This window comes from Falco punctatus (genome assembly GCF_963210335.1).
Source record: "Falco punctatus genome assembly, chromosome: 1".
Classification (NCBI taxonomy): Eukaryota; Metazoa; Chordata; class Aves; order Falconiformes; family Falconidae; genus Falco; species Falco punctatus.
Window position 1 is genome coordinate 86878246 of NC_137580.1, and position 24439 is coordinate 86902684.

The 24439-nt window shown below is 38.2% G+C and overlaps 1 protein-coding gene across 5 annotated transcripts in view; it reads left to right on the forward strand.

Moving 5' to 3' along the window:
• TXNRD2 (thioredoxin reductase 2) overlaps positions 1-24439 on the forward strand; it is a 60983-nt gene that overhangs the window by 27674 nt on the left and 8870 nt on the right. For 3 of the 5 annotated variants that reach the window (XM_080373966.1, XM_080373965.1, XM_080373968.1), the window contains 5 exons: positions 3026-3121; positions 3362-3454; positions 4748-4819; positions 6621-6718; positions 8940-12078. In XM_080373966.1, the coding sequence (XP_080230092.1) occupies positions 3026-3121; positions 3362-3454; positions 4748-4819; positions 6621-6718; positions 8940-9063 (483 nt within the window). In that variant the 3' untranslated portion in view covers positions 9064-12078. Of the gene's footprint in view, positions 1-3025; positions 3122-3361; positions 3455-4747; positions 4820-6620; positions 6719-8939; positions 12079-12874; positions 15139-18587; positions 18779-21111; positions 21310-23314; positions 23399-24439 lie in introns of those variants that run through there. The other 2 variants (XR_013925774.1, XM_080373967.1) reach the window with 2 other exon arrangements.

The window sequence follows — 24439 nt, forward strand, 5'->3', positions numbered from 1 at the left end:
GATTAATTTAGGTAATAAATTTCATTGGTGTGGGAGCCAGCTGTGAAAGAAAGTCATGTGTTGGTGCACATCTCCAAGAATACACACAGAAGAATCAAATGCATCCTGCTACGAACCACAAAACTGTAGATCTTGGTGCATGATAACTTCTAGATGAGACCTACCAAAAGAGCAGAGGAAGGGGAATCTTGTTTCCTACGAATGAGCATCAATGATCTGTAATATTGCTTATAATAATAAGATTATTTTTTCCCCCTCCAGTGTTCCTGCTCAGGATTTCTCTTTGCTTTGCTTTCTCCCTGTCAGAGTCTTTTTGCTGCCATAAAATGCTATTGCTCATGTCTTTGCAAGTAGTTCTCAAGTCTCCTCCTCCCTCCTTTACCATGCCATACTGAATATACACTGAATTGTTACCAAATAGTAAGAACTACTCTTTAATTCAGTGCCCTAGCTGGAAGGGGAATGAGAGTGGGGAGTGGCAGGTTTCCTGATATGCTCAGAATAACTTTTCATTTGGGAGTTGTACCCAGCTGGCACAAATAGGAAACTATGTGTGCATGAGTGTCTTGTTGCACCCTTGTATAGCAAACAGAATCCTAATGTTATCCAAGCTGTTCATTTGGAGAAAAGGTGGGGAAATAAACTTTCTGGAGGTCAGTCTGTTTGTCTGCCCTCAAGTAAAAGTTTTTCAAGGTTTGGCAAAATACTATTTTCAAAAAAAGGTGAAATTTCATTTAGGCTTTTTCATCTTCTGTAATCAGGATGAGGAAGATCAAGCTGGAGTTTTAGTTTGATCCCCCCCCACACACACGTGCAAACTCTGTTAAAATTCTTCCTGCAGTGGTATCCACGTTGAAAAGCATGGCACACACTATAAAGAAGTTCTCTCAGAAGGAGGTTTATCATGTGATCGTGCCACTATACATCTGTCATATTTCAAAGGGTGTTAAAACAAAGATTTGTAGAGAAGGTGGAATGTACAGTATGTTGCTTTGAATAGAAGTGAGACCAAAAAGAGTTGTGTTATTACTTCAAAGCTTTTTAAACTCTCTTAGGAGCTATCTCGTTTAAATGTATAATACATTGGAGGATTCTTATGAACAATTCGTATCCATAATAATCAGCTGAGTAGTTCTACACATGACTGCAAAGTGAATGTTCATTTCAAATATTTACCAAGGAAGGTCTTTAAGTCATTGTTTATGAGAAATTGTGCTTTATCTGCATGGATGTTTTAGTAATTAGTTGGGTTTTATGGAATGCATGGCAGTGCTTTCACAATTTTATCTCTCGTTCCAATCTTCTATTCATTTCTGGAATGCCAAAACAACATCTGTATTTCCTGCAGCAGAAATGATTGACAGCCACGTTTCAGGCAAATGTGTATAAGAAAAAACAAATGGCAAATTTCATCTGGTAAATGACATTTACAGACTTGAAAGTCAAAATGCTGGATTTGAAAAACCGTGACTTGATGGATCTTAGTGGGGGAAAAGGGATAGACTTGCAGTTTTGTGATTTGTCATGAACTCTGGTGAAAAATAGGTTAGTATTCATCAACAATTAGAATTGTAGATTCTGTTATCAGGTGAAACATAATGTTGTTTCAGTTTTGATTTTTTTGCAATGGAAATTTTAACTTAAGTGGTTATTAGTACAGATAAAAGCATAAATGCATATTAATGTGCACATAATTGATATGGTATGTGTACTGAAGTAAATGGTGGCTGTTACCATGTACAGAATCTATCTAGCAACATATAGAAAAGATAAGCTGGGAAAAAGGAATGGATTCCAGGAAATGCTAAAACCCCTTAGGATAATGAAAAAAAAGTTTCATTTGTTTGAATGTGTGTGGTGAGGATTCCTTATTTTATTTGCTGCTGAAAACTGTCTTTAAGGGCTTATTGGATGGCTACCTCTAAGTGGGGCTCTGCAGGAGTGTGACAAGTGTTGTATCTGGATAGGACCTGTATAAATTAGAACTTCACACATTTTATAAAAGATTCTGTGTTGTCCCTCAAAGGTGTTTCTCAGTTACAGGTTTCTTGTGTCTCCGCATTCCTTATAGATTTGTTACCTCTCTCCTTATCTCAGACAAGCATCTTGATGATATGTCTTGAATGAACTCTTAAATAATACTTTTACTAGATCTATGAAGTTTGTTAGATCTTATGAACTTACATGGACTGTTCTTCCTCAGACTTCAAAAAATTCCTTTGAAAATGCCTCACTTAAATTTGCAAAACCTTCCAGCATCCTTAAAAGTAGCACTGGGGTTCTGATGCTCCAGTGGTATTGCGCCAGCACTCAAAATTAGGGTTCTGGCACACTGCATAGTCCTGTTCGGATATGAAAAGTACCCGAGATGCATGGCGTGAACTAGAACATGTCCTGATCATATCCTGCTATCATTCCATTTCTCATTTGCAGGAAGTTAGCATTTGCCAATAGCAATCCTTTTCAAGCCCCTCTCTAATACCAGAGCCTGAGATTAGGACCAACTCAACCTACAGGTTGCAGTGCTAGCAAAATAGTGTTCCAATTCTCTGATCCAGGACCAACATAGGAAATCAGTAATAGTGCTACAAACAGCTAAGTTTTGTGCCTGTGTTCTGTAAAAATGAGACAGACAACTTTTTTTAAAAAGGTCTGATGTTATAAAAATACTGTTGCTTTGTATTAGGCTTTTTCTGCTTTAAAAAGACCATTAAAAATTTCTTAATGGCTTACTATGGAAAGAAGGGGGGAAATGAATGGTTAGCATGTGAATATCCTCTGCTTTTCAAGAGTGCTATAAGATTTTGACACATTCATTGCATGTGTTCCCCTGCATTAAGACAGATACTAAACTCAGAGACTTAAAAGCATGTTTAGACAGAAATTATTACTGACTTTTCTCTTTGGAGCCCTGGCTACTAGACTGGAATTCCAAAGATTTGGCCTTCCTCTGACCATTGTCCCAGGAGATATCCTTGGATGCTACTTCTCTCTGTTAAAACAAAGCTTTGTGCTCTCTTCTTAGGGCCGTCCTGAATTAACACCCACAGCAATAGCTGCAGGAAAACTGCTGGCTCAGCGTCTTTTTGGCCAGTCTTCAGAATTGATGGACTATGACAATGTGAGTTATTTTTTTTTTTAATAATAAAACCCAAATCTTACACTCTTCCCCTTCCCTACCCCCCCTTAAGAATTTTAAAAGGAATTGCATTTTGTCATCTGGAATCTATCTTTGACAGTAGCCAAAGTAGATGTGTGTGACAGAGTTACACTTCTCAGTCATGCAAAAGTCTACCCTGTATCTGCCATGCAGCTGTTTCATATGGTTCAACAGTAACACTTTCTGTCTCCTCGCAAACAGGTACCTACTACAGTTTTCACTCCCTTGGAATATGGTTGTGTTGGACTGTCGGAAGAAGCAGCTGTGCAATGTTATGGATCAGATAATATTGAGGTATGAAAACATTTTTGATTTTATAGTTAATGTCAGAGTTGCACTATGAAAAGACAGAAGTTTCACTGTTGAGTCAGGCAAAATTTTTGGTCCCCAAAATGCTATGTTTGCAGTTAGGGAGTTGGTATCTTCAGAAAAGCTCAGGACTTCAAACATGTTGCAGCAGGTCACAATGGAAACTGTTACCAAGTGGGCTTAAAATTATTGATAGGGTGTGACAGTTTTAGACTAGCTGCCATTTTAGTAAGTTATAGTGTGCAGCATCACCATATAGTGATTACGTTCCTTTTAATTATCAGAATTGCTGCTCATATTCTTTAGTCTAAAGTTTTAGGATGTCCCCAGAAATAGTCACAAAAGCTGCTAAGTGTCTTTGTGGCTAAAACGTCTTGATATAATATGCCTGGGCATTGCATATTGAGGAAGAAATCTGTTATGGCATATGTTCACACTCAGCCTGCCGATATGAGGAATGAGATTAAGGCACTCATGGTGAAGAAATTCACAATCACTCTATAATAAGACAAAATCAAACAAGTTACCCTTGAAAAAGTGTGTTGTGTTACCTTTATTCACTCTTCAAAAAGACTGTCAGCATATGACTTGGTAAGGTATGGAAATATAAAATGCAATATTTCACTTCATGTCCAGTCAGTTATTAGTTTTGTCTCTTACGATTCTGAAATATAGTTTATACTTCGGAAATTGTCCCAGAACTATTATCTTGGGTTTCTAGATGCTAGTGCCATCTAGAATGATATAAATTACTGTAAAACAATTGTTCTCATCTGATTAAGGCAGACAATTGTGTGTGTGTGTCATAAGATGCTGATGTTATGTATGTATTGGAGAGTGAGTTCATCTGATGGATTTAGCTTGGAGCCCCAGGCAAAATCATTAATGAAAAAATAGGCATTTACTATTAAGAATGCAAAAATTGCAGTTTGGGTTGTCTTGTGGTATAAATTTTTATAGATATGAAAAGCCTCTTGGATCTCATTATTTTTGGTAAACAAGGGAGAAGCTTAAATAAACAAAACATTTTTAATTAGGTGTACTGGTTTAAGTAACACGATTATGTGTGATTTTTTTCAGATTTTTTTAAATCAAATGCTTCATCAAGAAAGGCTTGTGTTAAACTCTTATGGTGCTTTCTATATTGTTCTTGAAAACAATGAACAGGTTTTTTCTACAACATTATGAATACGTATTAATAGTAATCATTATAATACTAAATAGCAAGTTTTGACATAATAGTACTCTAACGCAAAATGTTTTTGTTTTCTCTACCAGGTATACCATGCATATTATAAACCTTTAGAGTTTACAGTGGCTGAAAGAGATGCAACTCAATGCTATATGAAAGTGAGTGTTGTGAGCTTTTTAACTTGCTTTTAACTTAAAACAAGAGATATGGTACAGCCAGCTATAAGGAGGACTGTTTGACAAAAAACCCTCTGAAGATGGATGAGAGATTTTCTTGGTGACAGACTGTTTCTCTAGTGTAACTTCAAATGTTTATTATTCATTACATATCCCATTGCATCTTGAAATTGCTGTACAGATATTAGCATTTTTCAGAGCTGACATTCTGCTGATTGAAACCATCTTTGAACTGCTCTTAAGGTCCTAAGAAATATTCCAAATTCTATAAAGATTAATCTCTGCTTCCCGCACCAAAGTTTTTGACTACTTATGTGTAATATCTGAGTTGCTATCTCTTGGGTAAAGTATGCTACCTTCAAAAAGATAAGCATAAGCTTAGAGTAACTATTCAGTCTTACTCATGAAAACAAAACCCTCTTGGCTTAGATCAAAGTGTTGGACTTGAAATGTGTCTTCTCCTAGAGCAATCCAGTTGCTTCAGTGTTGAAAAGGTTTTTGATGCACTTGCCCATAGTAGAGGACCTTAGATAAGGTGTAGTGTTTGTAGAACGTATCATAGTTTTCTTTTTTATTTTTCTTTTCCCCTCGGTATCAAGAACAATCTGTTTTGAATAAATTAGCAACCTCTGTAGGTCCATCAAGAATTATTATGTTGTTATTATTGTGTTGTATAAGGAATATCCATTGTCAATAGTTGCAACCAGTTTTTCTAACTGTATTTTGTCACAACTGATTTGTGTAAGTGCCTTAGTAGCTTGCATTTCTGTCTCAAGTACCAGTGCAACTAGGATGATGCTGCTACTTTGTAGCTATTCCCTTTAAATTATGTCAATGAAAGTAAATATTTGAGGGTAAAGTAGTAATATCATAGTAGTTGTTACATGATATTGAATATAATCCTTACTAAACTCCCAAAACACATGAAAAAGCATTAAATATTGAGGAGTTTTAAAGAAAAAACCCTCTTGCAATAGAGTTTGAAACTCCAAAGTTTTAAGTACCACATCAGGATTGCTGCTGTTCTTGGGATTCCTAAGGAAAGAATCCAAGCCTTTACTGAATAGGAGAACCTATTAGATTAGTGATGATTTAATGCTTGATGGGAGGACAAAGGGAGAGACTGACTTTCTTTTCATAATTATAAAGATGGTGTCCTTAAAAGAACCAAAAAGTTTTCATTAAGGTCTCTAATAAAAGGTAAGTGTGCAGTGACTCAGGCCCTCACAGATACTTATTAACTTCATCTTTGGCTGCTTCTAAGGCTTGACTCCTTTTCAGGTTATGGGGCTGATGTGGTAAATGTATCTCACCAGACATGCTGCTGTGTTTACTGACTGAATCACAAAGCCACAAAATATCCTTGGTAGCAGTCATTGTTGGAAATACAGCTGGTTAACTGCTGGGAATAACTGCACAGGCTTGGAGAACTGCTAAGGTGGTCATTCAGTGTCAAAATAACACTAGTGTGGTTGCTAGGCTACAGGAGGTATTTTGAGGATTTCATACAATTGACAAACAACAAAGTATCCTATTTACCAAAAATTATCATTGTCAGTGTTCCTTGAAGTCCACTAATGAAGCTTCGATTCAGGAAAGTGCTTAAGGACAAGCATAAGACCTATTGAAGTCAGTAAAACTTAAGCAAGTGCGTAAGTTCTTGGCATATTGGGACTAAACAGCTGAACTAGGGTCTTGGGGTGCTTCAGTTTCATTCAGTTCACTTCATGTCTTATCTTTAAATGTTCTAAGAAAAGATCTCTATGTAATGTATTGTTTTCAGATGGTGTGCTTACGAGAGAGAGACCAACGAATACTTGGCCTTCATTTCATTGGACCAAATGCAGGCGAAGTTATTCAAGGATTTGCTCTTGGAATCAAGTAAGTACAAAAGAATGTCTCTAGCTTCTAAAGCCTGCTTTTTAAGTTATTGTAAGATTATAAAAGATAGCTGCCTAGTTTTGGCAACACTATAAAGAATCCATGCTTTTTGTTACTTTTATGTAGTATTGCACATATTTCCACTAAAAATACTGCAGTTCTTCATTAAGATGTACTGGATTTAGTTACTGTAATACTGGATATAGTTAAGGAATAAGTGAGGAAAATATATTGTTGGCTTGATATAGTTAAAGCAAAAAATAAAATGCTGCATTAACTTTAGTAATGTTAGGTTTTTTTCAGAGTGTGGCTTCTTTTGCATTCTGTGCACAGGATAGGAAATCATACAGTTTTGCAAGTAACTATTTAAAAAGTGTACTTGTGCTTTTCATTACAACTTTTCTTTACACCTGTCAAGCATTACCTTTCCTAATCTCATCTTTAAATGTGCACAGCCATTGCTCCTCAAAAGCTCAGCAAGGACTTCAATGAATTTTTATATTTCTGGGGTATAAGCTAACCATAATATGATAAAGTAAGAAAGAAACCTCTGTAGGATGATGGGAGAGGGGAGGTACTTTTTGTCTGGAGCTATCTGATCATTGCAATAACTTACCCAAGTAGGTGAACCTTTGTAGTCTGATCTTGTGTAAGATTTTTTTCAAATATTTATATAGAAGTCCTCCCTTGGAAGGAATAAGGAATAATTCTGGGTCCTCTCTGGTTAAACGGAGAATTCCTGCTATGCCTCTTGTGTGCTATAATTATTTCTTAGTTGGTTTTCCATTTCCCTTCTTATTGCTGATTCACATCTTCAGAAATGTTGATTCGTGTATTTACATTACTAAATTACAGTTCTTAACTTGTCTTTGAAGAAAGTAGGCTGGTACACAAGAAATCACCCCCAGTTTTAGTGTTAGTTCATTTTCCTATCATCATCGTTTTATTGCAGCTTTAGTCTTGGATTTGTGAGTGACTAGCATAAATGAAAAGCAGAAAGGATTAAGAAGGCAGGACCGCAAGTATCATGTGAGGAATATCTTGGAAATCACTGATTGCAGTGTACCCTCAGTACACATTTTCAACATGTGTTTGTAGTCCATTAATTGCCAGTGGTATAGATTCTAGAACTACATTTTTAGGATGTCATTGTTTTGAAGTTTTATCCAAAATAACCAGTGAAAAGGAAGCACATGAAACTGGAGTGCTTTTCTGCCTTGCCTGAGGGAAATTAAAACTTTAGCCACAGTAAGAGGTATTCAGCAGGTCAGATTCTTGTATTGGTTTCTATTGTATTTCACAAATCCAGAGCTTTCAATGTGGAACACCCGCTGTAAAAGCTGCTGCTCTCCTTTGTCAAATAATAGGTCTTACTTCAGGCTCACCAAAGGATGATTTTCCATCTTCCCTTCCCACTTAGTACTCCAGTAACATCTTCTGCTCAGCAATGACTTTTTACTTGGTGCATTTTTTGGATGTAGGTGGGGACACCGGGAGACATCTATGGCTCTCTTCCCTGTATTTTATAGAGGGAGAGAACATTATTCCATAAAGAGCTTGAAACAAGTCTTGAATTCAGGGCCATTTCAGCTATTCTTACAACATGACCTGCCAGGAATAGCAGCTCAAAGGAAAGTCATCAAGTCTAAGAATGTTATTGGACAACTAAAGGAATTAAGCAAGTGGAATTTTAACTCAAGGGGGTGTTGGTGGTTTGTTTTTCTGTTTTTTCAAATGAGAGACTTTTTCCTCCTGCTTATAGCATTGATAATTTCAGTGTAAGCACCAGACTTTCTCTAAGATCATGGAAGAATATTCTGGTATTGCTTCCTTCAGTAGATTCTTTCCAGCAGTCCTAATTAAGATTTTCTTCCTCTGAATATGTGTGTGTTTTTCCATCTGGAGTCAAGGTTAGTGAAACACATGTATGCACAAGAAAAGCTGAAGGCTGCATGCAGTTTTGTCATATGTTTTTGCCATAGGCTCAGTTGTGAGTTGGGGTAAATTGCTTAATTATCTCTGTGTTGACTCTTATGACAATTCTTCCGTAACTAACAGTGTTGTGAAGTTAGACATTTAAATGATGTTGTTTAAGTGCCTGAGAAATATTGACAGCATTGTTAGGAGAAGAAATGCAAGGCCTCTACCTGATAAAGTGGACAAGAACAGAATTACTTTGATGTTTTAGGACTTTTTTTTTTTTTTTTTTTTTTTGGTGTAGATGTGGTGCTACGTATCCTCAACTAATGAAGACAATTGGCATTCACCCTACCTGTGCTGAAGAAATTACCAAACTGCACATTACAAAACGTTCTGGCTTGGATGCAACAGTCACAGGCTGCTGAGGTTAAATACCATCCCTGGAAAGAAGGAAAAAAAGCACAAAATGTATTTGTAAAGAAAAGGGGCACTTAGAGCTGAAACAGCTTTAACGGTTCAAGTTCCAGGAATCTTGTTCTTGTTCTCCCTGTAGATGGCTTTTCTTACAGCCAAAGAAATTGTGGTTGCACCATCACAGTTCTAAAACCAATGCAGTCCTGCTGTAACAAATCTCTCTCTTTCAAAATGCCTATAATTCTCTTGCTGGGAGCTAGAGAATAATCAGTTTAATTTATATAGAGATAACTGAAGCCAGTGACATCTGAGGCCATCTACAAATTAAACAGTTGTCATTTGAGTTTCCCATTGGCATGACTGACTGCCAACAGAAATATCTCACATAATGCCCACACGGATGCTAGGAGTGGACAGGGCCTCCCTTAAGAGTTTTGCTGATGATACTTTCTCCTAAGTGCTTGGATAGCTCATCACCTGATTCTAATCTTGAACACTGAGACTGTACTCACTAGTAGAAACAAGTTCCCAGAGTGTGTAACAATGGCTAAACAGTCATCTTTGATTTTTTTTTTTCTTTAAGATACAATGTGTACAGGAATTTAATAGAAAATTATTTATTACTGAAGCTGTGCTGCTACTGGATGAATCCCAATGGATTAATCAGTGGCAGCTTGGTCATAACATAGTGATGGCTAAGAATGAATGAGCTCAGAGGTGCTAAAGAAAGAGTTGAATTTTATGGTGACTTCTCTGCCTACTCTTGACATTTCTAATTCAGTTCAGTTCAAAATAAATTGACACATCTCACAAATTGCTGCTTGCTCACCATATATTAAGCAACGCTGACAAGTAGAATCAAACCCACTAATAATCCAACTCATGCAGCATTTTGTGTTTTATAGAATGCGGAAATCTGGCTGACACAATGATAGATTTTTGTTGGTTTGGTTTTAAGATTTTTCTCACTGATGAGCTGGATACTACATCTGAATGGATTTAGGTCTGACTTTAATAAAACATATTAATGAAGGGAACTATATTAAACAGCTATCTAGAAAAGAAACGGTCCTGCTCAGAACAAAGATAGAAAATAATTATCTGCAATTATTTTTTTTTCATATTGGCCAGAGTAAGAAAGCCTTAATCTGTTGCAAATCTCTGCTTATATTCCTGCTGTCCAGGAGGGGGAGATGCTGGCTAATTTGTGGCAATAAAGAAATAAACCTGACAGTGATGCCGTCCTCTTTTGCAGAACCCTGTTAAATAGGTAACCTGACAAAGGCAAACACAAACTCCACTGAATATCAATCCGAGTTGTCAACATAGTTGCATACTGTACCCTTTACAGTAGAATAGTAAGTACATGTAGGAAAAGAAGAGATCAACTTGAGGCGAAACAAAATGTATCATTTTTGCAGTTAATTTTTATCAGTGGTTTTGTGTGTGCAACTTGATATTTTCATAGCTGTCCTGCTGGTTCCATAGTATGGGAGAATAGTCTGATGACCATTTATATATGTCTTTGCTGGTTTTAATTTGATTGCTATTTCACTGCTGCAGCATGCAACACAGACAAATGGTTGATTTATTTCAAGTGTGAAATCTTTTTTACCACAAGAATTGTACCTGTTGGGGAAACTATTAGAAGGAATTTCTGATCGCTTTTTGTCTAAGTATGAGGTAATAACTTTTATCACATCTCATTGATATTGGAATACTTCATTTTCAAAGATTTGTTTTTACTTAAACAACAACAAAGGAAATCTTAAATGCTTTCTTTAACAAGTTTTCAATTTTGGTCTGTATTTTTGGTCCATAAAACAGGAAGGAGTGATACAGTTTGACTGCAAGTGGCATTCCCTATCGGATCTGCTGATGCCATTTTTCATCTGTGAAGTCATTCATAAGCTGTAGTTGAAAATAAATACTTTGAGTGGAAGTGTTACTTGAAACACTGCCTGAATATTGCAATGGCCTTTAGGAAAAAAAATATGAAAACGTTATATCTGTATATAAATGTGTGCATTCCTGCACATTCAGAAGTTCCTGTTTCTTTTAATAAACATCTTATAAGTATGATACAGCCAAAAACCCTACTAGATTCCCCCAGCTGTTTACAAAAATAAGAGTTCATAGTAAATTATGGGGTTCTTGTAATGTTTTACTTACTATTTCAAAACATTGAGATACTGAGTGTCTCGATCTACAGATATTTTGTTGTGAGAATCATCCCACATCTGACTAAACTGTGATGTGTATGCATACAAGAATTTTTTTTCAACCTAGTGATTACCTATTATAGTTCCTTTTGTACCCATAAATGAAAACACTGGTGTTTAGCCACGTGAAAATTGCTTCTCTTCTCTGTCCTACCAGTGTATCCACCAGACTGAGTTGTCTGCCCTTACAGACAAATCAATGGAAAGATGAGCTAATTTCATTCATCATAAAGTTCAAAATAATGATTTAGGACAAGTAAAGAGATCTCAAGGAAACGTGTCCTCAATGTGTAAGGGGTGTGAAAGTAAGGTATGTTGTCATTCTCAGAAGTAATAGAACTCTCTTGGTTTTAGAATTGCTGACTGGACTGCATGAAAATTGATCCTGTATCTTGAACAGCAGCCTAATTCTGTTCCTTGTTGAGTGGAAAATATTGTTGCCCCCTGAAGTAAAATTGAACATACATTCACACCTGTATAATGCTAATGTCAGAATATGACAACTACAATGATTGTGCTTTTTTTCCTTAAGGATTTCCCAGGGATGGTCCTTAAGAATTGTTTTTAAAAGCCTGACTAAGGTCAACTGATATGACTGATATATGCTGATTATATGTGAAAATGTAAAAATATAAAAAATATTTAGTCAGGCTTCTTCTCAGGATGCCAGCTGATGAGGGCTAGTTTGTCAAACCACACCATGGTGCAAACAAGTCTGAGCATTGCTGGGTCCCTCATGTGTATGATCCTAATATTTATTGTGTTGTGAATTAATGAATTAATAAAGACTTTTTTCCTAGTAAATGTTTGATTGTATCTGTTTAATTTTGTACATACGACTTCTGCTTAGAAAAGATTTCTTTTTTGATCTTAGCGCTGTTTTTCTTGGTTGAGGTATGTGTTAAAGAAACGCAGAAGTAGACAGACTCAGAACTTTTAATAAGGAAATGTTGATACTTCTCTGTCTCTGATGTGTAAACAGAATAGCCATGGAGATTATTTCAGGTTGGATGACCTTCTTATTTTAAATGTAAGTTAAGAGAACCTCTAGACTCGGTAAGTATGGTTTCAAATACTCCCCTGTTTATTCCAGCTAATGAGGTCTAACGAGTATTTTCACAGTCCATGTGTGTTGCTATGCTTGAAGAGTAAACTCCCTTCATAATCAGATAATAATAATCAGAATATTATACAGGGCTAAAATATTCAACATTAGCTGTTCACTTTGTAATTTAAACTAGAACATGTTGTGGAAAAAAAATGTACTGCAGCAAAGTCAATAGTAGCTATGGGTACAGCTAGGTAAAAATGTTGGAAAATTAATTAGGAAATGATTAGCAAAGTATTTGAAAACTGAGAAACTTCTTTGTCAGAAAATAAAGGAACTACACTGTTCAAATTCATCTCAATTTTCTTGTATTTCTTTAAATCCACTTAATTTGATGAAAAGTTCCATTAAGTTGGGTGATGCTGAGCTGCTGAAACAGACTAGTTTAATATTACCTCAGTATATTCCCTGGATTTGATGTTGAGAAGGAATATTGACTTTATTTAAAGGCATTTTTAATCTGTTTTAATTTCCTGGAATATTCCATTGCAGGTTCTAACTAATTAGGATAGCTAGGAACAGCGGCTAAAAAAAGGGATGAGGTAAGCATAGTTCTTGATATATTTTTTCTCCTTATTTTCATATACCACTTAATCCTGAAGCAAGCAAGAATAGCAGACCAGCATATAGACGATAATCTTTATAAATTAGGAGTTGAATATACTGCATTATTTATATTATACTTAATAATATCTTGTTCTCAATTCTGAGGAATTGTGTACAATTAAGTTTTGCCTTTTCCCATTTATACATGCACTGTATGTCATTGTACCTACTGGAAAATGTTTCTGCAGTTTAGATTGTTCCAGACCAGGAGCTGGAAAAGATATTTCAGTACAGCAGATAAGCAGATACACTTTTTTTTTTTCCTAGCATAGTTATTCTGATAAAAACATAGATGCCATAGTGCAATGTATTTCTAACCAAAACAGTTGCACATTGTACAGACTTTTAAGTTTGAAGGCTTCTTTTCAGAGACTCATGCCTATCCAACGAAGTAGGCAATTTTGTGCCTGTATAAATTGCCATTTGTCTAAATCCCAGGGAAATCAATGTACTCAAAGTTAATGTTAACCATTAATTTCATTGGGATGCAAGTATGTGTCTTAAGTGCTTTGTTAAAGGGAAATCAATATAAGCATATGCCAAAATGTCTTTCATTATTACAGTTGGGGAACAGACTGCAATTATGATTCAAAACATAAAAGGTACAATAGACATCTATGATTAGGCAATGAAATATGCCTTTAATAAGCATAGTGCAGACAGTTTGTTTTGCAATAAGTAAACTTGTATAAAATTCATTGACTTTTTCATTCTTTCAGATATGTGTGCTCTCTTTTAAGAGAGGTTTTTTAGTTTTATGCACAAAGTTTTCCTGATGTTCTTCCAGCAGAAAGGCTGGGTTTGCATGCATTTATTCTAGTGCCAAACTTGAATTTTACTGGGAAAAGAGGAAACAGCAGAGCAGAATTTTTTTTTTTCCTTCTTCCAGGCTTCATGCAATAGATATGGTGTAATTACTCTAACTAATTTTTAAAAACTGGAGTATTTCTGTCCACTGCATGTCAAAGAGCTAATTTTGTTTCTGTTGTGGCACTCAAAGTCAATATTGTCAGCTCTTCTTAGTTCTAATCCTCTACATTGAGTTCTGATGGGCCAGGTGAAATATCCCCTTCAGCACCTTCCTGCAATTCTTGTCAATCATCTTGCCATGAAAAACACGCATATTACAAAGGCTTTGGCAACACTGCATCTGATTTCAGTCTTTAATCTTATATGCACCTTAAGAAAACAGTACTCCAACTACTGATGTTCTGTTTGGGACATGAATAAGATCCTGTTGCTGTGGAAACAAAAGAACGTGGTCTAATCTTTAATGAATATAATTGAACTTTTTTACCATCACAGTATAAAGGCTTAGAATAAAACTACTGATCTAGGAAGAAAACAGGATAGTGAACTGGTGCAGAAATTAGGCAGAATATCTCATGTGAATAAACAAAAAAAGACATTTATTTATTCATCGTGTAACTGTAAAATACTTCGTTTTGAGCACTGTTGGACTTAGGAGAGTGTCTTGTAACCCCCAGACGTTCTTTGCAAGGAGTACTGTTCACTGAAGTCCGTTTCTAAACACGGTACTGTGCATGCCATTTTTTGTTGTGGCTTACAGACAAGATCTAGCACATCTAAAATCTTCAGGTCCTACAATGGAAAATTAACATCATTCGTAAGAAGTTGGAATATAAACTAATAAGGCAGGTTTCCAGAATCTGATTGCATCAGTCAGAAAGATATAGTATGACGAGAAAAGTGGATGTTCCCTGGGGGGTAGTGTGAAATGGAGACCAGTCTTGTTTGAACAAGGTGCTTTGCATTGTTAGCTAGGTAGAGGTACTGGGAGTTGCAGCCTGTCAGAACCAGCATCTCCAAGGAGGGGGTGGCAGGAAATTTTTCCAGGTAAAAGTCTCAGTAGCTTGTGGTAGACTATGTCCAATATACTAATATAATAATTTAAGGAAACCCTTTATACTCCACGAAAGATGAACTGTAAAGACACTCACCCTTTCCTGTGCCTCCTCCCTTATTTTCCTTCAGATCATACGAAGACCTGGAAGTCTGTTGGGTTTTTTCCATCCTTCTTCCCTTTAAAGCAACATGGGAACGACGCTTGTTCTTCCATGTTTCGGCATAAAACAAAACAGCAAGATCCCTTCTTAAATCTTTCACGAGGAGACTTCTTTTTCCCAAAGCTGTGTGAGGAATTAAAATTAGCTAGGTGGTAACATAACTCAGATCTAAAACAAAGGTGTATAGATATCTGTTCAGTCTTAGTCTATTAGAATAGTATGCAAATCCAGTAAGATAAAATACCAAGGAAAGAAAACAGTTAAAAAAGACAGCTTTTTAGGCTTTTAAAAAAATCAAGAAATAAATAAAACCTTTCTTTCTTTGCAGGCTCCCTGTAAGGCAAGCCCCAAATATATTATTCCATGGTGTACTCCTAACAAAACAGAACTGAAGGCTTTTTTTTATTTTTATCTCTTACTAATGTATGAATGAACTGTAATGCAGCCAACCAGTATTCTATTGTCTGTCAGAGCAACAAGTTACATAGCAGCTTTTAGCTTTATGCAGGAGGTTGAGCTGTTGTACATGACGCCTTAGTTTGTAATGCAATTAGTGATGAACAGCAATCTTTATTTAAACACCTTTGTTCAACAGGGACAAAGGATTGAGCCTTGGCATTTTTATTTAATCTTGATAATCTTCCTTTTTGTGTGTGTCTCAAAGGATCAAAAGGAAGTGCATTAATTTTCAACTTCACACAAAGGCAAATTGTACAAACACAGCTGAAAACATCAGGAAGTGCAAGCATTTTCCTTAGAGAAATGGAGTCAACTTATGTTCTGCTGGCAAGAGACTCCTAAATAACTGGGAAGATGTTGTTAGGCACAGTAGTTTGGGCAGCAGGGTGTTCATACTCAGATAGCACTGTTAAGTTTGGCTAGCTTAGATGAATGATTCCTGTACCATAGAAAGCAGACATTATTAACCATACAACAGGAAGCAATTTAAAGAATACAGGCTGCTTTGGAGACTTAAGAAATGGCTCTCAGATTGTCGAAGGATTTTGGGGGGAGGGACTTATTTAATTTACAGCAGACTGGGAAGTAATTAAATTATGAGAGTGCTTTTGATTTTTGCCTCTTTAATCCTCATTGAGTTTATTTCTTAGACATAATTTCAAACAGGAAAAATAAGGAGAATTCTCTTGACACTTCAGACTTGCTTGCATTGTTTTTTGGCCTGGTTCATTCTACATGTATTCAGGATACCTTGAAGTTTCAGTTCTTGTCCTTAATTAGGGATTGAATTATATTCTTCCTTGCTCCTCGCATTTTTCTTGTTCTGCTTTTTTTGCAAGTTGCTCATTCTATTTTACTTAGCTACTTTTAGCCCTGTTTAGCCCTATTAAAATGTTAGTAAGTTAATTCCCTTCGGATGGGGTAAGAGTCCAATGTATTCATTAAGAGAACATTTCAGGATCTTCTGTTTGCATCTTCCTTTAACTCCCTTGTACTTTGCAAATCTGGAAATGCCATAGCTCCAAAGGAAGCAGTTGTAAATAAGTCCCATCCTCACTGTGGTATAGTCCCTGTTGAAGAATAAGAGACCAACCATTTGTGAGTGTTTACAGTTGGACTTCTGAAGGGCATCATCTTTCCTTAATGACAAAATGCATCAGATACACAATATGTGACAACAGCGCCTCGAGGTTTGTGAAATGGAAGGCTGCCTTTTCTGTCACTGTGGCTCCTGAGAGCTCTTAGGTCTTGCATTTTGTTTCAAGTAGTAAATTCTCAAAGTGCAGAAAGCTGCCCTGGAGTGATGAGATTGTCCATGTGCTGGGCTTAAACATCCATGTGAGGCCACCTCATTGTCTTACACTGTAGTTCTGGAAGTCCTAGTATTTCTCAAGTTCACAAGTTGGGTGAACATTTGCTTCAAGCTATTGAGTTGATGCCTAAGAACAGCAGAGGGGGGTGCTCACTTGGATCTACGTTATTGATTGAAGCACTCTCCCTCACTGTACTTCAGTGAAGTGTAGCCAAGAACAACAAGATAAGAATTAATATAAGTGACAAGGGAGTTTCTCAAATTGTGCTGGTGCACATTAGCCTGGCTGAAGAGAAAAAGAAGCTGATACTTGAGTCTTTTGAGTTGCGAAGGGTCTGGTCAGTCCTCGAAGGGGAAGCACGTGAATGGCCCAGTTGTCATCGCATTTTATTTTTCCTCCAGCTTTGACTAATGGTGCATTTCCTCTGGCCTCCCACGGCCGTCCGTGGCTGACTTGCTTTGTCACTCTTCACGTCTAGTCGCTGCCTTTACTGTCCACGCTGTTCCCATGGCAGGAACCCGGTGTCCTCTAAAAAAATGCACAGGCACAAACCATCTGTCATTCTTCCCACTCCTCTTTCAAGGGACCACTTCCCATATTGTGTGGCCTTGCAGGCTGAAAGCAGTCTGCCTCCCCTCTGCGTGCCTGGAGTACATGCCAGCTCTCTCCCCACTTGATAAGGGACCTCCCAACATTCTGCCTGTAAAAATACTAATGGGCATCTCCCTGTTGATAACCAGCTCAGCCTTTTTATTGTGTTCATGGAGTGATAAGTTGTCTGGATCAACAAGGAATTGTCCCTTTTGCCACTTTGCAGGCAAAGTTATTAGGGTCAAATTAGGTGTGAGCTGTGAAATTAATCATTGTAACCACAAATAATTTGCAGTGTGCTATGGACAAAGGAAAGAAAGAAGCTGGAGAATGGAAGGGGAAATTATTGTAGGGCACAAAATACCAAAGTGATTGGGAAAAAGGGAGGAGAGTGGCTGGCAACACTGTACAGGACGTTGAGCTAGGCCTGTAGGCTGTGCTGGGTTTGGTCTCCTGCACCTGCAGACTGTGAAACCACAGAACAAGATAGTTCTTTAACATCATTTGAGAGTCCTAATTAACCCACACCCAAGGTGTATTAGGGAGAAGTAGACACCTGACTTTGCACCAGGAACAGTACTTTTATTCATGTGTTAGTTGATGATAATCCTTGCACATCTCTATATGTGGCCCCACCAGAAGCATGCTGATGGGTCTTGCAATAGGTGCTCTAGGAAAATCTGCAGCTATGGCTGTTGGTGCAGACCAGTCTGTGCCTAAACAGCATCTGTCAAATAGGCAACACTTATAGTGCAGTTAGATATTCTTTTATGTTTAGAAGTTACAAAAAATAATCATACAAGCACTTTTTTTTGTATGCTTAGTTAAAAAATTTGGAGCACTTTTGTTTCTTTTTTTTCAAGTATTGGCTTGTGGAAGATGTAGTCATCTGAATTGCTAATCTGAATTATGTGGATCTAGTCTGCTGGAGGTGAAGTCCAACAGATCTAAATTACTGTAATTTCTAAGCTAAAAATCCCATCCGTTGCTGAGGCAGCACTTGACAATATGCATGTGACCTACCTCTAGGAATTATGTCTTCTGAATCATGCCTATTTCTACAGTGTAGCTTAGACTCACTGCTTGAGGACACAGCTTCTTGGGTCAGTTGTTGCCAGGGCTGTACTCACAGCAGTATTTAAGAGTTGATTAGAAGTAAGCAATGTAAATAAACCCTTCAGTTTAACTGGCATGACCATGTTTTTCCAGAACCATTAACGAAGTTTGAGAGAAGGAAGATGCAGCTTGGAGGTCAAACCTATGAAAGCAAAGCCTCTTTGACAGACCAGGAGCTCTGAGTGAATCTAATTCTACCTTCAGAAACGGGGGAGCTGTGAGGGGACTATGGGAAGAGAAGACAGTGCAACACCCTCTGAAAAGCTCCCATTTTCTTCTCTGGGGTGAGAAGCCTGAATTTTATGCCTAAGATACATAGCTGAAGGTGTGCTGAATTTGCTTGGAAATGCTGCAAAGCTATTCTCATTTCCTGTAACTGTTGTAAGGTTGGCATTTTTCCATGGCTAAGCCGCAGGTTTTAGCTAGCCAGAATGAAGTGGCAGGAGAAATTCACTCTCTCTTTCATCTTATGGTGTATCTAGGAAGGCAAGAACCAAGACTTTGAACCATTAATTCCTAAGTCTGTGGCTTGATTTGCTGCAGTAGAAACTGTTTTAAGGGTTTTGTCTTCTCTTACCAAAGCTAATTGTTAATTGCATCTTCTTTTCTCTAGCCACTGCCACAAGGAATGACTGCCTTCTGTGCTGATGACAGATGTGCTTCTCTGTTATCAGACACTGCTCCTTTGCCATCTCAGTTTCATAACAATTGCCTCTGCCTAGGAGCCAGTGGAGCAGTCATGTTGGGCAAAGCACTTCTCTGAGGAGGAGAATGATCGATGATGGAGTGATTCCCTTTGACATGGCTAAGGCACTGAGGTTGTGCTAATTTTTTATCCCCCCCACAACATTCCTCCTTTCCCTGTTCTGAATTCTTAAAACAAATTGTGGCATTGCCGTATGAACAGCACTCAGAGACAATGCTATAGTAATGCTATAGTAACTTAAAAAAACATGTTTTATGGCACTGCTATATGTCACTTTTGTCAAACTTGTAAGGAAAGAGATAATTGCTACAGGTGGCAGAGGCTGGCAGGTGACCATCAGAGGGTACACAGGGAATAAATTTGACTGCCTCTGCCAAATTTCTAGCCAGCAATAATGCTTCCTTTTTTCTTATTAATGTCATATATGTCATTTTGCTACAGCTTGCGTACTGGTCTCCCTCATGCACTCAAGGAAGAAGCAGGTCTGTCACTCATACTGTGCCAAGGTTCTATTGGGCCCCAGGTGATAGGTTTGCAGTGATGCAGTTATACTGGCACAAAACTCTGGTGATGTTGTACCAGCACAAAGCCAAGCTTGCCTGGAAGCAGCTTGCTCTGAAAAGCATCTGCAAGCAGTACAGACATATGTCCTCATGGAGATGGGTTCTCAGGACTGGATCTCAGCTGTACTGAGAATCAGCATTGTATTCACGTACTTCCCTGAAATATTCTCTAATAGTTGGTTTGAACAGTCTTTAGCAGAGATCATATTTCTAGTTTGGGATTCCCTTTATACATCTTTCATTAATACAGGGATTCTCCGCAATCAGAGACCAGCACCGCAGAACAGCTGGATCTATTTTGGCTTGACAAGGGACATGGGCATTTTTTTATATATATTTATGACTCTTGTGAACATTCAGAATGCTTTTTAGAAATATTAAAAATAATCAAGGGTTCTGGAAAGAATTGATACTGTGTTGCCGTCATCTGCAGGAGTTCTTCCATCTTCCTCTAGAATATGTATTACTAGCTGACACTGTGATCTAACTGGTCCAGTCTGGGAATTTGTAGCTACAGCTAGAGGAAAAGGGAGGCTGTGAAGGGAATTGGTATCTCTTGATCATCAGAGAGAGAAAATATAATACAGGCGGCAGCCTGGCTGCCCCTGGCGCAAGTCAGAAGCAAGAAGCTTGCAAGCAGGCACCTCAGAAAGCTCCCTAGAGTTTTCCTCTGCCTGCTGCACCCGCTGTGGTTACTTGGTAGGTTGCTTGCCCTGCTTGTCTTGAGGTAGCTAGAGTTGAGGCACATGTTTTCCATTTAGAGCTTGGAGGATGCCCAGGTCTGACTTGGCATGCTGTCTGCACTGGGCATCAGCAGTACAGATGTGGAAACCACAAACCGATTAATATGAGCCTAGAGTAAAAACTCAAATAAGCTTATAAATAAAACCAGACTTGCAGATTATTTGTTTCCATATTAGTCTATAATAGACCCTACTCAATATGTTTGTTTTATTTGGTTTGGTGACCGACATAGGTATTTATTTTTCCAATAAAAATTTAAATCAGAATACAACAGATGAAGTAAGCTTAAATTATTTGTGCAGAAGATGATTGCAACTGTCTGAAGCATGTAATTCCTTACATGAAATGTTAGCCTGCTTTGAACAGAGATGTGACAAACTCCTCAGTATTTAATTTACCATTCCATCATAGCTCCAAATCCTACATTTGTATATTAAAATGGACTTCTAAATGCACTCTAATCCTCAACAAACAATCCAGAGGTGTTGGATGGCTTGGTGGATCTAATTCTGGGTATAAGCCACATCTGTGTGATCCTGGGTGAGTCGCTAAATGTTCCTTTGCCTTAGCTTCAAGTGGTGACTGTTTTTTTTTCCCTTGCCAGCCTCCTGCTCAGCTCTGGGCATGCATGAGGACCATGCATGTTTCTTTCCAGTGCAATTTCAGCTGTTCCAGTGCAGGTAATGAAACCATCCAGAGAAGAGAGTTCCAAAGAATCATCTGAGAAGATTCTTCGACAGTGCTGACAGATGTTTTACTCAGTGGAGATCTCTTCCTGGTAGCTGCTGCCCCTTTATCCAAGGTGAGATTGCCTTGATTCAGCTCCATTTAAGGAGAGCTGTACCAGAAGAAAATCTATGGTTTGGCAGCAGTAGGGCATCTAGTTTATTTTGCCTGTACTATGGCACTTAAGATGGGACATCTGCACAAACCCTGACAGGTTTTTTAAGTGAGATTTGTTGTACCAAGGCCTTGTACACGTTTGTGTTAAGTAGTATCTACAAGTGATCAGTTAGGCCTACCTAGCTTTCAGACAATACCAAGGTGACGTAATTGGAATTGTGCTTCTCCCTTAGACTTTCTAAATAGACAATAGAGGGAAACAAGCACTTCCATATGCTGATTTGGATCTCACATAGGCTGTCAAGGGAGCATGCATTTCTTGCATCCCAGTGGGATGAACCTGAGCCTTGGATAACTGTTTACTGTGACTTTTTTTGTGCTAGTGGTGTTCTAAGACAAATGAATAAACAAACAGTGCTCTCTTCCCATTTTCATCTTGTAAAAACATAACGGGAAAAACTCTCACACCCTTTGTTAGGATGTCAGTGCCAGAGGAAAGACACTAGCAGTTATTCCATTCAAGTGTCCAGTTTTTCTTTCCAATTGTTTCTCTGGGTTCTTTTTTTTGTTTTTCCCCTCTTCAGCTGGTTGAGCGATGGCCTGTTCTTATGAAACAAGTTTTCAACTTCACAATGGTCCTGACTTACCATTGTTTGAAAGGCAAGAGGGTCACTCAAAATAAACTCTCTTGTGCTAGGTAGTGTTTTTCCACGTGGAAATGTTGGAAGGCCACTCTGTGCTGTCAGCCTAGAAAGCACAGAAGATGCCTTCAGACTCCCCAGGTGCCTCTTGTGTTTGTTTTCTAATGTTATGGCACATACAGTATCATTAATATTATGTCCAAACCTTGTCTTTTTAAACAGAGTCAACACATCTAACCTATTAGTCAGCCACAGGGAAAAAGGAAAGGATGAAGTCAACACTGTAAGGAATTAACCCTTTCCATTGTCCAGAGAAGAAATCAAAGATGATATGACCTCCTTAAACTGCAAAAGAAAATTGATTTTCTCTCACAAAGTAGTGGAAATAATTCCTTTTACTTTGGCATTCAGATGTAAAATGCAACAGGAAGCAGAAAAGACTGGGGACTTACAAGACATCATTCTCTTTCCCATGGTACATGCCATTGAAGGGCAGGAAATTTCCCTCCCACCCACCTTTTTCTTTTTTTTTTTTGAATCTCCATTTCCCTGTGGCCTGCCTAGGGTACTGGGCTAGGCTTGGCATGTAGACACAATTAGAAATATAGGCCAGACTGCATGGAGCAAAGTGTCCAAGTGCTGAGTGAGTGCCCAATGGGCCGTAGCAAAATGCACAACCAAGTCAAAGAAAAATGGAAAATATTTCATAAAGTTCATCTTTGCATCCCTTTTTCCTCTCTTGATATATGGCCCCTTACTCACAGCTGCCCGGGCCCTGGCCCGTGTGTAAATATGTCAGTGCACCAATGAGACGGAACACGGTCACAGAAACGCCGGCGGCTGTTCCCAGATAAAACGCTGAGCTGGAGCCGAGGCGTTTATTGTAAATAAAGATCAAGGCAAAGCAGCAACATTTCTGTTTGACTCGAGCCTGCCAAGGTTGCTCGTCCAGCTCCTTTCACGACTACCATATGTCTACATGGATTTCCCCTTCCAGAAAGTGACACGTTACTCTTCTGACAGCTCTGCAGCCATTGCAAGTTCCTCGATACTTTCCATGTGTTGCTTTACAATAACCTGGAAACACTAGTGGCAGATGGGGCAATGGGTGCATGTGTGGGCGTGGAGGGGAGAGGCAGACTTCCAACCGTTCAGCTGTAATACTGCTGTACCTGAAGAGTTACTTTGCGGGGTCCGGGACACGTTAAGGTTTTTTTTCGTTCTGCTCAGTAGAGGGCACTGGATCCTATAAATAGAAATTGATACAGTGCAGCACAAAGGGCCTGATAGCTTTAGCAGATGGACTAATCTTTTTTCCTCTAGGTACTGGTGATGTGGAAGAGAAGTCTGCGGCTCTGTCTGCTACATGCCGATTGACCGAGAGACGACCATGGCATGTGTTAGCAGGTGATAAACCCGTGTCTTTTACATGCATTTTTTATTTTAATTAAAGTGGTAGCTACAAAAATCAGCCATCTGGAAATCAGGTTGGCTAAAGTACTAGCCATCTGGCATCCTTCTGAACAGCAACACCAGCCAGCTGACACAACTGGGGGGAGATGCAAGCACCTACAAACTAGAGCCTGAACAGCCAGGCTGGGGTGGAAACTGGTTGAATTGTGCAGGCTTGTTCCTGCAGGCTACGGGGGAACTATAAGAGTGGTCTGAGCGGGGTTGGCTGAATCAGGGCATTTAGCCCTCTTTGTAGCCCTTGATCCAAAGTCCCCACATTTTTACTACTAAGTTATCATTTTTTCCAATGAGCTTGTCTTGTTGTTAGCAATATCCACAAACAGTGCACTGTCAATCTGTTCCATTCTCTCTCTTTCGTCACTAGGCTCCCTTTGCTGTGTGCTAGGGTTAGCATTTTCCTCACTCATGGCTCAGATAAGCTGTAAGCCAAAGGGACTAACAAAAAATCCCTAGGAATGTAGGTTTTTTCAGATGCTTTCTTTAAGTTTAGATGGATCTTGTGCATGTATGTTATAACATAATTCTTTTAATAATAAAAGTTTTAATGCTAATAAAGAACATATATTAAAAAAAACTTCTTAAGCCTTCATCTGGCACTAGTCTAATATGTTGAAGATTTGGCACAATTTACTCTCATAATTCAAGAATAAGAGCTGAAATTACTCATTCTCCACACTGACAGATACTGACCTAAGTTCTTGAGCTGACCTAGGATGCTTCACTTTAGATGACAGCTCCAAATGCAGGAAAATTGAATACTACCACAATATAAGCTTTAGCTCTGCTGAAGAAAACTACAAGGCAATGCTGTTTCCCAAAAAGCAGTTAGTAAATTATTCAGGAATTTAGACTTCTGTAGCAATGCATCTCACCACACCCTAGCAATTGCCGGACCCAAACTAGGGGTTAAATGTGCTGGAAAACATGGCAGTAGCTTCCAGCATTTGCTGATTCCTGAGCTTACTGGACTCAGGC